We start from the raw sequence: 13,648 nt of genomic DNA, 5'->3' as shown, positions 1-13,648 counted from the left end.
TGGGACATCAAAACTGGACCATTCTCCCATCAACAAAACTGCTTTTCTGGATCGCCATTACACACCCTGCTTTTTATGTTGCTCTATATACACTATATTTTGTAAGATTGGATTGTGTTCCACGTTGGTGAGCTCACTGCTGATAATGAAGATCTGTAGATGAAGGACAATAGTTTTTAACTTGTTGTTTGAGGAACCATTCTCTAAAAGCTTTTATGTAAAACCAAACAAGGTTCTAACACTTCGACATGGTGAGCACTTTACATCCATTTAAAGGTTCACAATGTTTTCACCTTGAATTGCAGAGGAACTCTAGAGGAACCTGATATCTAGAGTATCTGGCGCACCACGCTTTTCTGGAAAAGAATAATTTTTGATTTGTGAAAAAGTGACAAAGAACCAAACTGGATGTAAATAGCACACAATTTTTTTTACAGTTTAACACGTTCCACCTGGCTACTCTAAAGTGAAATTTTAATTTCAGTTTGACATAAAACCAACCTATTGGAGTACCTTTATATCTTCTAGTGAGGCTTTTAGTGGAAATGGTTGCACCTAAAACCAGATAAAACCCTTCGGATAGAGTACTGCAACCCTGTTTTAGTCATGTTAAGTTTTTGATTTTGAAACAGGAATCTGATTAAACCAGTTTAAAGCAAAATCAACTAAGCCATTGAGCACCACTGTTAAATATACCTGGTAACACACCAAATTAGTGAGCAAGTTAAGCCTGAAGGACCAATGAAGTTTCCAGGTGAGAGCCTATAAGATAAAACTATTTTTCTAAGCTTATGATTTACGGCATTGTTTCTGATGTGCTTTATTTTTTATAATGAGAATCAAATTAAGATACATATAAATAAAGGATGATTGGTGAACCCTTGAGATACCGTTTAAAGGGTAACATTTTCAGACCACATTCGCCATCAAATTTGTTCTGTCTCAAATTAGATTTTTTGGTTTATTTATTGGGGAACTGTTAAATGTTTTAAGTAGTATTACAGAACACCATTATACAAACTCAGTCTGTCTTCAGGTTTAAATTATTCTTCTATTAACAGATAACCATCTAATAAACTCTTAAAGAAGAGCCAGAAGAGTGTAGCATCTCTTTTATTCATAATAATTGAAGATGAATTATGATTCGTACTCCAGATTGAAACAAAAAACAGTAAAGGGTTACTAATCTTGCTCCACAAACGGTGACTGGGAACCTTGTTAAAAGTTAACATCTTTGACTCTTAAAACTGTTATCATGTGGGGCCTGGCAACAGCTACTCTGCAGGTCCTTCTCAAATCGGTGAAGCATGCTGCAGGTAAAGGGCAGATCCAGTTAAACCGGTGGCTTCAGCGAGCACCAGACTCTACAGACGGTGATAAAATCGACTTACTAATCTGCAGCACGTTTGACGAGCGAGTCGGTGCCTCCAGAACAGAAATGGACCCTGCATGCACTGGTGAACCCATGACACCCTTCTCCACAGACTTCAGGAATCCATGCTGCATCACAACTTGTTGCTTCAAAGCTGCACTACTGGCATGTCTCCTGACAGCGGTTTGCTTCTCATCAGTCTCGCTCATCCGTCAGTACCTGAAAGAGGCACTTCTCTGGGTTGAGAGCCTGGACGGACTGATGGGTGGAATGCTCTTTATCGTGGGCCTGATCACCGTTTCTTTTCCCTGCGGCTGGGGGTACATGGTGCTGAACGTGGCTGCCGGATACCTGTATGGTTTCGTGCCTGGTGTGGGACTCGTGATGGTGGGCGTACTGATCGGGACTTTGGTGGCACACTTGGCGTGCAGGCGAGTGCTCTCTGGGTGGGTGCTAAGCCGAGTGGGAAACAGCGAGCAGTTGAGCGCCGTCATCAGAGTGGTGGAAGGAGGCAGCGGGCTGAAGGTGGTGGCGTTAGCCAGACTTACGCCAATTCCATTCGGCCTCCAGAATGCGGTGTTTTCGGTGAGTGATATTCGGTGGCTTTTTAAATGTTTGGTGGCCTCCGTGCCCAATCAAATACTTGTTAGACTACTCACTATTTTATAAAGACATTGCTGTCCCATTTTACTTCACTGTTTCTGTTTTCTTTCCATGTGTCTACTTTTCCTTTGTCCATGTTGCAATAGAGCCTCTTAACCCAAAGCAATTTGTCTCTCACATTCCTCTTGGATGGTGTTTAAATTACAACTGAAAACCCATACCCATTATTTCGAGGCGTCTGGTAAAAGCTTGGTTTTCCCCTCCAATCTTGGAGAGACTAATGTTTAATGTAGTAGACTTGCAGTGGATTTGGAAAGGTTTCAGATGTCTTGTTGCTTAAGTACTTTTCAAAATCACTATATTTATTATTTCACAGAGACGTTACCAGCTGTAGTCAATCATAACCACCAGTACGGATTTAGAAGGCCATGCTGCAAAGTTGAGTGACTTTGAAGCACAAGTTTTCCAGTCATTAAGGCACAAAAACACAGGCACACATGCAGAAATGTTTGAGTAAATGTTTACATCGCTATTTATTAATGTTTAGTTGTGTATCACATTCATATTTACTTAAGTAATTCAGTGTTTTCCAAACCGGTCCTGACACTCATTATCTGCTCTCTAATGGCATGCTAATTATACAGTTAGTAGGTGTTGGTGTGTCAGAGCCAAGACACACTATCTGCCTAATTGTTTGGAATTTTTTTAGCAGAAGTCACGTTCGTACACAAGTATTGGTTTTAATTGCTGAGGAGACGCAACGAATTAAAACGAATTAAAATGAAACACTGTGAGTCTTACAGAGATATCGGTGGATTAATCTGGATTATCATTAATCTGTGTCCTTAAGTCTTTACTAAAGTCTCGAGTTATCATTGTGTCATCAATGTGGTTCAGATAAGATAAAGGGCCCAAACTGGTGCTCAGTAATTTTACTCCCAGAGGTGATGCATCGCCTGTATTTATTCATTTTTAATTATCTGACACCCGAGACAAAAGTGCAACGATTCAGAATCAGCAAGGTAAAGTAAAGTAAAGTGCAGAGATGTGCAGTCAAACACAAGTCAAGTGCACGAGTCTGCAAAACCTGATGTGAAAAATGATCTGTCCACTAACATTACTGACAAAACAACTGTAACATTTTGACTTGAAAAGTCCCATGTCGTATGCAACGTCTTTGGACATGCTTGTTTAATTTCCATGTTTTGGGAATGTTTCTTATAACTTAAAAATAGCATCTTAATATGTATTGCTTTTGTTTTCCACCTTTAATTACTTAAGTATGGCCATCCCTGACCTTTGACCTAAACGTCTTCAAAAAGCTGAAGACAAGAGTCCATAAAAGAGGATCTTGAAGCTTGAAGGACTTCGTATTAGGGAAGATTCTGTTTTGAGAACCATATTTAGAACTATAGGGAAAGGCTCAGTGATGTTATGTTGGAAGGTTTTTTAAAAAGTATGATTTAAAAGAATAATTGGATTATTTATATATATATAATATATATATATATATAAATATATAAATATATATAAAATGTACAGTCAATAAAAGGTTAGGTGAGCTTTTGTGGCTTAATAGTAGGAGCAACGTCACTGTCATTAAAAGGTTAGATTAGGTTAGATCTCGTTGTTCCATTTTAGTTTGCAAGTGTACCAAACATTTCATAGCTCACTTGATGTTTGGAATTTAATAGTTTCTGCTTCTAGTGTTTATCAGTGTCTGGAGCTCTAACAGATGTACTACACAAAGAGGTTTGAGGAACTGGTCGAGCAGCTTTGCTGGCTTTTTTTTTTTTAACGTATTTACTCAGCTGTTGTGACACATTTGTACTAATAAATATGAACAAAATGTATGTATTTTTAAACATAAGGAGTGGGTCTGGTTCCACTGGGAAACACTGGGTGCAAGGCAGGAACACCCTGGACTTAGCCAGCCTTAATTTTGGCAGTGGGTGGCTCAGTTAAAATGGGAAAGTTCATGGTTCCAGTGCATTCCAAAACTGTTCAGTGGGGCTGAGGTCAGGACTCTGTGCAGGACACTGGAGTTTCTTTAAACCGAGCTTTTCTTCATGGCTTTAAAGAGCTTGTTTTGTGCACAGGAACAGGAAATGGCCTTCCATAAGTTGGAAGCATATAATTAATTGCTTTACATAATTGATTTATTAAACCTGTTTGCAAATGTTGATGCTGAAACACATACATTGAATAATCAGAAGGGGTGTCCTAATACTTTTATCCATACAGTGTAGCTGTGTTTTAGGAGGGAGTTAGAGGAGGGTTTTCTTATAAAGACTTTTATTGTTGAGAACTTGACGTTGAATAGTAACAGTTACTGCACCACACCAACACTGCTGGCTGTTTTACAGAATCTGTTGTAGTTGGTGTTGTATTCGTGACAGGCAGTGGAACCACCAGACAGCAAAGTATCTGAATCTTACATGCCAGACATTGTTACTGTGAGTGTGAAGTGATGAACTGCTGATCTGATTTGCTTGGCACACAAGTTTCTGTAAAAAAAAACATGAAGCCTATTGTAAATTAAACACCTATCAGGTGTCCATTACCTTAAGTTGGGTGTGAAAAACAGTTTTGTGGTCCTTGTGGTTTTACCCTGCTGCTCACCACCCAAGTGTATAATGCGCTAGTGTCCGGCTCATCCAGGAATTGCGTTGCATCTGCTCCTCAGTAAGCACTTTCTGTTGACGTCTACATTTCAGTGTGTTCTGCATGTTCTGCTGAAACTGAGTACACTGCATTATGTTTGTAACCCAACACAATAAGCACTGCACACTAGACTTTCTGAAGGGTACTGTACATCCATCAGTCAGTCCGATCAGTCAGGCTTTGTTCAATAAAAATTTAACCAGAATATTCCACCTTAAAAGTTTTTAGACTGGATATATTTATGGCATGTGTAAAGCTGGAAGAACTCTAGCATTGAGCATCAAATAAGCTGTGATGAAAATGCAATGTTGGTGTCCAAAAATTGTCCATATTGTGAGCTAAAATCATTTTTAAATCAGTCAAAATACCATCTATAATAATTCAGCTCTACATTCAAGAAAAAAATAAATACATTTGTTTTTTTTTACTCATGAGTGCTTTCTAATGCATTCATGACCTTTCGCCAAAGTTACAAAGTCCATGTTTTACTGCCGCTTGGTTAGCTGGCTAATGTTGCATAAAATCCCCCCTCCTACCTCGAAGGTTATTTCCATCTTCTCAGATTTTATTTGCAACACTTTCTTTTATGGTCTCAAATCAGATACATATTCACTAAACTTGGACATAATTTGGTGTCGCTGATCTCTTGGAGGGTTGTACATTTTAGGATTTAAATGAAAAGATTTTGCATCTGTACTTTTTCAGTTAATAAAAACCTATTAATTTACTGTTGGTTTTCTGTAAGTGTAACAGAACCTGCTAAGATTTATACTGTGGGCAAAATTAAGTAAACACCTGACCATGAGCTGCTTTGACATCCCATTTCAAAACCATGGACATTAGGCTAAAACTGCACCCACATTCTAAGAAGACACTAAAGAGAAATCTCTGTGTGAATTTGTCCCCGTTCAGTCAAAGAACATTTGTGAGGTCAGGTTCTCAGGTTGAATAAGATGGACTGGCTTGCAAATAACATTAAGATTCATCCAAATAAGGGGTTTAGTGGGGTTGGTATCAGGGAACTGTGCACGTCACTGGAGTTTCTTCACACGAAACCGTCTCTTTATTGGTTGGTTGATTGATTGCTTTATTGATCCATGAAAGAAAATTGCAAGGTCAATTTACAAAAGCATCACACAAAAACATAAAGAAATGTAATGTAAAGAATATAAGAACATATAATAGAAAAAAACCAAAGGGGTAAGCCTAAAAGGTGCAGTTTATGGGTCTTGCATATTATTGATATTATACACGTGTTACAGGTATGGGTGTTGCTGAAACATCTACACCTAATAATTAGAAGCGGTGTCCTCGTGCTTTCATGGATTATATACAGCAATATTATTATGGTGGTTTAGTTGTAAAATATTGTTTTGCTATGTGACTTGATCTCCTAATTTCTGGTTAGGGGAATAATTGACTACAGCTGGTGACTTATGTGTCCATATACTTAAGGCCGTGTTGAGTGAACCCAGTGCAAAGTACGTGGAGCATTGGTCTCCTTGACAAGGTCAGAAATAAAACCTACAATTCCTTTGTTACAGCTAAGCATATGCCAACACAAAGGCAGCAGTAGTAGGGCAGTGGTGGCTAAAGAGTGCTGTACTAGTAGTTAGGTCACTGGTTCAAGCCCCACCCAACTACAGCCAAGTTAACATTATTGGGCCCTTAAGCAAGACATGTCAAAGCCTCGATACTAACATACTTTAAACCATGCACAAGTAGTAGTGACTATTCATGCTTCACCAGTTATTGTGGAAGATGTTACCACAGAATTTCAACTTTTCCTTCACTGTATGTCACTTAAAATGTTAGAGCAGCTTGTTTGTTTATAGTCCATCACCCTGTATTATGTGGATTTTCTCTGTACCTGATTGTTCCTGTGAATTTATTGAAATGTTAAAGAAATTAATCATCAAGGGAAAAGAAAACTGCAGTGCAGGTGTATTTTAAACAGTCAAGTGTAGGATTTTCCATACGCGACTGTGATCAGTTGAAGGTCATTGCTGGTGCTTACTGTTTTGCTGTTTCCTCTGTTTTCAGATCACAAACGTGTCCTTGCCGGATTATCTAGTAGCCTCATCAGTGGGCCTGCTGCCCACTCAGCTTCTCAACTCCTACCTGGGCACCACGCTGCGCACCATGGAGGACGTTATAGCCGAGCAGAGCATCAGTGGATACTTTATTTTCAGTTTTCAAGTAAGTTGTTGTGTGCATTTCCAATGTCGTTGTCAATACCAGTTTAGAATTTCCTGCTTGCACCACCCCCATGCTGGCCAGGCTTGCCCAGGCTAGCATCTGCCCCTTCTGAAACATGTGAAGTTGCGAGCCTCCTCTTTATACCATCTAGCAATGGGTTCCTACATAGAGACTCTGTAGGAATGCCTTAATCAGGCCGTCTTAGTCTGACTAGCCTGTTTTTTATTTCCTTTACTGACCTGAGTGCTTGATTGCAGTCGCCTGATGCTTGCTTTCACAAAGGCTGGAGAGTCACACTGTGCCCACTGTATTTCTCCACTACTCTTGAGGTAACATAAAACAGTAAGATGAACATCATCACAGTGAGCAAAACCAGTTCAGCATCAGAATGTAGATTTTAAATAGACTCCATTACTGAACAGATCATTAAAAGTGCTAGCGTAACGTGCTAATTATAGTTATTACAGACGCATTCAGTATTGAAAGCTCTTCCCAACAACTTTAGTGTTGATCTTATTAGCATTACATACAGTGTATCACAAAAGTGAGTACACCCCTCACATTTCTGCAAATATTTCATTATATCTTTTCATGGGACAACACTATAGACATGAAACTTGGATATAACTTAGAGTAGTCAGTGTACAACTTGTATAGCAGTGTAGATTTACTGTCTTCTGAAAATAACTCAACACACAGCCATTAATGTCTAAATAGCTGGCAACATAAGTGAGTACACCCCACAGTGAACATGTCCAAATTGTGCCCAAATGTGTCGTTCTCCCTCCCTGGTGTCATGTGTCAAGGTCCCAGGTGTAAATGGGGAGCAGAGCTGTTAAATTTGGTGTTTTGGGTACAATTCTCTCATACTGGCCACTGGATATTCAACATGGCACCTCATGGCAAAGAACTCTCTGAGGATGTGAGAAATAGAATTGTTGCTCTCCACAAAGATGGCCTGGGCTATAAGAAGATTGCTAACACCCTGAAACTGAGCTACAGCATGGTGGCCAAGGTCATACAGCGGTTTTCCAGGACAGGTTCCACTCGGAACAGGCTTCGCCAGGGTCGACCAAAGAAGTTGAGTCCACATGTTCGGCGTCATATCCAGAGGTTGGCTTTAAAAAATAGACACATGAGTGCCGCCAGCATTGCTGCAGAGGTTGAAGACGTGGGAGGTCAGCCTGTCAGTGCTCAGACCATACGCCGCACACTGCATCAACTCGGTCTGCATGGTCGTCATCCCAGAAGGAAGCTGACGCACAAGAAAGCCAGCAAACAGTTTGCTGAAGACAAGCAGTCCAAGAACATGGATTACTGGAATGCCCTGTGGTCTGACGAGACCAAGATAAACTTGTTTGGCTCAGATGGTGTCCAGCATGTGTGGCGGCGCCCTGGTGAGAAGTACCAAGACAACTGTATCTTGCCTACAGTCAAGCATGGTGGTGGTAGCATCATGGTCTTGGGCTGCATGAGTGCTGCTGGCACTGGGGAGCTGTGGTTCGTTGAGGGAAACATGAATTCCAACATGTACTGTGACATTCTGAAACAGAGTATGATCCCCTCCCTTCGAAAACTTCCCTAACGACCCCAAACACAACCTCCAAGATGACAACTGCCTTGCTGAGGAAGCTGAAGGTAAAGGTGATGGACTAAACCCAATTGAGCACCTGTGGCGCATCCTCAAAATATTGACACTTTGGGCACAATTTGGACATGTTCACTGTGGGGTGTACTCACTTATGTTGCCAGCCATTTAGACATTAATGGCTGTGTGTTGAGTTATTTTCAGAAGACAGTAAATCTACACTGCTATACAAGTTGTACACTGACTACTCTAAGTTATAACCAAGTTTCATATCTATAGTGTTGTCCCATGAAAAGATATAATAAAATATTTGCAGAAATGTGAGGGGTGTACTCACTTTTGTGATACACTGTATATACATAGTCCATATTTTTATTTTATTCTACTCTTATTGTATTTACACTAACTGTATTTACTCTGTGCTACAGCTGCTGTAACACATTTTTCCCATGTGGATCACTAAAGGAATCTTAAGATCATTATACTGGGACATGATGTAAAATGTCCACATCATTTTTGTAAGAAAATAACATTCCACACAGATCCACATGTGCTGAGTTCAATAGTCAGGCTCCATACTGACACAGAACCGCTTCCTTTAGTGTTTTTAATGTTTAATAGTTCTATCGTTCGATTTATATAATAGAAATGCATAAGAAACTTTTTCTGTTTGTATTAGTTCACCACAGTTTCTCTAGTTGAGTTTGGACAGCTACCCTGGCGCATGGATGCTGATGGTGGAGGAGGGTGACTCTCGGCAGTCTGAGCTCTCACGCTGTTATTTAAAAACAAGTTAAATGACCTTTTGAACCGACAGCATTAATCGCAGGACTTCGTGGTCAGTTATAAGTTAACTGGTTAATCATTACCTTTCCTACTCTAAAGTGAATTCCCTTGCTCTTTCTCCATTCCAGATCTTTATCAGTATAGGACTGATGTTCTACGTGGTGCACCGAGCACAGCTGGAGCTGAACGCCGCCATCGCTGCCTGTCAGATGGAGATGAAGACTTCGCATATGAACGGGGGAGCGACGAACCACAGCGGTTCCACGTACTGCAGCAAACGCTCCTCAGCATGCAGCGGAATTAACGTGGTCTGATGCTATTTGAGGTGTAGTCTAACCACCTTTTTTTCCCAGCGGCTTGGTCACAAATGCCAAGGCTGATGATGATGATGATGATGATGATCATCAGGCTGAAGATAATGAAGTCTGACGCCCGAGAAGCTTCTTCTTTAGAAGCATCGTTTCAGGGTCATCTGCGGCGTGTAGCTGCGAACTTGCAAATCCGATACGTGAGGAGATCAGCGCTGGTTGTGACGAAAGTTCAAGAGAACAAGGCCAGTAATTTGCAAGACAAAAATTGAAGTTTGAATACGGCGCCTAATAGCTTCTATTGGGACGTTTTGTTTCGAAATGATTCTTTTTTTTTATGTGGTATGAATTTAAAATAGAATTTTATGTATTTAGAGCAGGATGTCAGCATGTGATTTGGAGAACAGTATAGTACAGTGTTATAGCGTGGGGGTTTTCAACCTTTTAGGGCTTGCACAACCTTTCATTTGTTTACTTTCAACTTTCATCCCCTTGTTTTGGTTAGACCCATCACCTCCAGTACTGCTTCATTAATAAAAACATGAAAAACATACCAGCTCCATATCATACTTCCACCACCATACTTCACTGCTGGTTTGGTGTTCTTGAGACCAATCATTTTTTTTACCATCAACTAATATATGAAACATATAATGCTTATAAATACATAAATACAAGTAAAATAGCATTCTAAACTACATGGTTAAATGTTAGTTTCCTCTTACTGTGCATCACAAATGCATTTACTTCTGACTTCTGTTGTATATCAAATTTAGACTAAAGTAATCTGTCCTATGTAAAACAGATCTAAATAATCAATCCAGAATAAATCTCGTTTTGACTTTCTGTCAGGAACATAAAACCCTACATCTGATAGAGAGGCTGATAAAAGACAGCAATCACAGAGCAGAAACAACACAAAACTTTGAGCACCAGACAAAGCAGTGGATCCATTTTTGCCGCTAATGGATCATACAGTGGATTAATATTGAATTGCAACTAACTGGACGCTTTAAATATGCATCCCACTGCTCATTTTATCTTTATTTACACAGTTAAACTGCAGACATGAATATCTCAACCACCCCCCTTGAGCGGTGCTTGGGATGCGCCCCACAGGTTGAAAACCCCTATCGTAGAGAACCAGCTGCTGCTGTAGATTAGACAGCGCTCAATGAGCGATGAAGATGTAATCTAAGGGTTAATTACACTGACAGATGTTTTAGTAAACCATTTACAAGCAGATTTTGGTAAATATTCAAACCACAGAAATATTAAATTATTATTATTATGGTTGTTATTAAAGCAATAAGCCACGAGAGGCCGTGCATTACTGTGATTTTAGCACGGGGATGACGTTTTTGGCACGACGTGAAGCGGAGTGCCTAAAACTTCTTTCCCCGTGCTAAAATCATAACAGTAATGCACGGTCTCGAGTGGCTTATTGCTTTTATAAAACGGCGGTCAACAAAAAATATAACAAATACAACAATGTTTAATTCATAAATGTATTTATTGTGTATACACTTACAATAAAGCATTCTTCCGCGACGCAAAATAGTTCGATTAACAGTGTTGCTAGGCAACATGAGGGCGAAAATAACATTAACTTTTTCGATTCAGTGGCGTATTAATATGGAATGATGTGAGGTGGTCCTAGGTGTGAGTTTATCGGGGATTTTACAACGGCTTCGAACGCGGCTCAGCCAATCAGATTTTAGGACCGGAACTATCCGTTTTATAATTTTTCTTTTAATTATTTGTTTAACCATTACACCAAGCGTGCCAAACCGGGTCAGTCTCTCAGTCGCTCACGTCTGTGAGGAACAGATGGAAAGGAAGGCAAATTTCCCTACAGGATATTTAAAAACGGCCTGCCAAGATTCGTAAGTGCAGCCTGATTAAAGCGAACCACGTGATATCATCCATGTTTGGACGGGAGAGCTTGGCACGTCTTGTTCTCGTTTTATGTATCCAAACATGTAGTTTCAAGGCTGCTATAAATTTCACCGGACTCGTATCTGCCTTGTATGTTGGAATTTCTTTACAGTTGCAAGAAAAAACATTGTGAACCTTTTTAATAACTTGGTTTTAGAATTGCAATGTGGTCTGATCTTCACTTAAAACCCACAAACTCACAAACCTGTGTCTTTGTTGAACTAATTAAGTAAGCATACACGGTGCAGACAGGAAAAAGTATGTGAACCATTGTATTTAACAACTTGTCTATTTAAACAGCAATGTTTTCTGTAGCTACTGATTAGACTGCGGTTTTGAACCAAACCATGGAGAGACATTAAGGTTATGCCACAATATATCCATTGGCGTAAGGTTTAAACTCCCCGATTCTATTCCAAACACAGTACCCTCTACCATGCATAGTTTTTCCCCAGTTCTGCCAAAAGCTTTTTATATTTAGGAAAAATATTCCACTGTTGTGCCAGAAGTGCTGTATAAAAATTCAGGTAGTTCATTGCAAACCTGAGACTTAAAGCAACATCTTTTAGATTTGTAGAATTCAGTTTAATACCGTTCTTGTTCAGGGCTGTTCTGAAAGTAAACATTTGAACAGAGTAGTGTTTGCATTGTGTGATCTTTAAAAGGTGACCACTCCTTGTAGACAATTTGTCTTCATGTAAACTAATGAACAACCAGGTATTTAGAAACGGCTTAGTATCCTTTACTCTGTTAAGGATAAGTAATGATCGGGGCGTGGTTCACAAACACATGAAGAGTAGAGTCATACTTTGTAGGCTACATTGATATGACAGGAGATTCTGACTTGTTGAGAGCTTGTTAGCCTCAAGGTTACATACTTTTCCAGCCTGGACTGTGAATGATGAGCTAATTTGTCAAATTCAATTTTAAGCTGAAGAGCTTGTGTAATATCATGACTTGGAAGAAAATCAGACCACATTATCCTGCACCTGTCAGGCTGTCACTGTTGATATTTCAGGGATAGATTAAAGCTGGGAAAGATTAATTAAAATGTATGTATTTTTTGGTAATTTAAGCTGCATATTTAAATATTATTAATTATAAGGTAAGCTAAAAGAAACAAATGAGTGTCGTAGCAGCAGATGGGCTACAGTCAGTAACTGCGTTTGTGTCCTTGATAAAATGCTGCTGACTGTATATAGTTAGGGATGCAAGTTGCCAAATTTTATAAACTGATAACCGACTGTTTATAGTCAATGGTAAAGCATTAACCAGCAAGTTTCGCAATTTATTTAGATATTAAACATATTACAAGCTGCTTAGGTCATTTTCACATTCACAGTTTTGTTCCACTGGATTCATATGAACCAGATTTGAGTAATGTGGATGGTCAGATGTATCTGTATTCTAGCAAAGTGTGAAAATGACATCAGCGAGCAGAGCAGTAAGTGAAACCGTTGAATAAATATACAGTAAATACTACAAGCAGATGCTGTTCAACATTTAAAAAATCTTTAGCTATTGATCCCTTTTTAAAAAAAAGCACAAGCTAAGCATGCTAGTAAAATAAATGCACTTAGTCAAATTAATTTAATTAGTACACTATTAAAACCCATAGTCTAAGAAACTCATAACCTGTTACATAAACGTCTCAGTGTCCCGACACTCTCCTTACAGATTAAATTAAATTAGACATAAACACCTCCGGAATGAAAGCCTGATGTGGTTTGATCTGTTTACATCAGCCCAGGGTTTTGTCTTGACGAGTTCTGCACCCTAGGTGCGGACAGTCTCCTACCCCCCAGGATCTTTTGACTGAATTAGTCCTTGGAATCTAAAATCACACAATTCCAAACAACTCAGAGCTGCTTTTTCTTTAATGATGTAAACAAAGGACAGGACATTCTTATTTAAATATCAGGATATCCAAATTCAGCTTCAGATTTGTTTAATTATTAGTATTTGAATGAGGTGACTGGAATCTGAAAGAAAATTCAATATGCAGATTTTTTCAGAACTGTTGGAGTCTTTAACCTCACACTGAAAAAATGACAAATATTTATTTGCCCTAAAACATTACAGATCCTCTACAGTAATAAACAGTGTGGTTTTTCTTTTTGGAGATGCAGAAAACCCATCAAATTCAGATATCATATTTTACTAATTTATTTTCTTTTAAAGTATTTTGCC

At 39.2% G+C, this 13,648-nt stretch overlaps 1 protein-coding gene across 1 annotated transcript; it reads left to right on the top strand.

Annotated features, from left to right (window-relative positions):
- Positions 1-1,041: 1,041 nt before the first annotated feature.
- On the top strand, positions 1,042-11,721 carry tmem64 (transmembrane protein 64). Its single transcript, XM_063010203.1, has 3 exons — positions 1,042-1,957; positions 6,683-6,838; positions 9,341-11,721. Exons 1-3 carry the CDS (start codon positions 1,256-1,258, stop codon positions 9,524-9,526), a joined length of 1,044 nt encoding a protein of 347 aa, XP_062866273.1. The 5' UTR covers positions 1,042-1,255; the 3' UTR covers positions 9,527-11,721.
- The last annotated feature ends 1,927 nt before the right edge of the window (positions 11,722-13,648 follow it).

This window comes from Trichomycterus rosablanca, chromosome 2 (genome assembly GCF_030014385.1).
Source record: "Trichomycterus rosablanca isolate fTriRos1 chromosome 2, fTriRos1.hap1, whole genome shotgun sequence".
Classification (NCBI taxonomy): Eukaryota; Metazoa; Chordata; class Actinopteri; order Siluriformes; family Trichomycteridae; genus Trichomycterus; species Trichomycterus rosablanca.
Note: the sequence above shows the minus strand (reverse complement) of the source record. Positions and strands in the feature narration are given on the sequence as shown.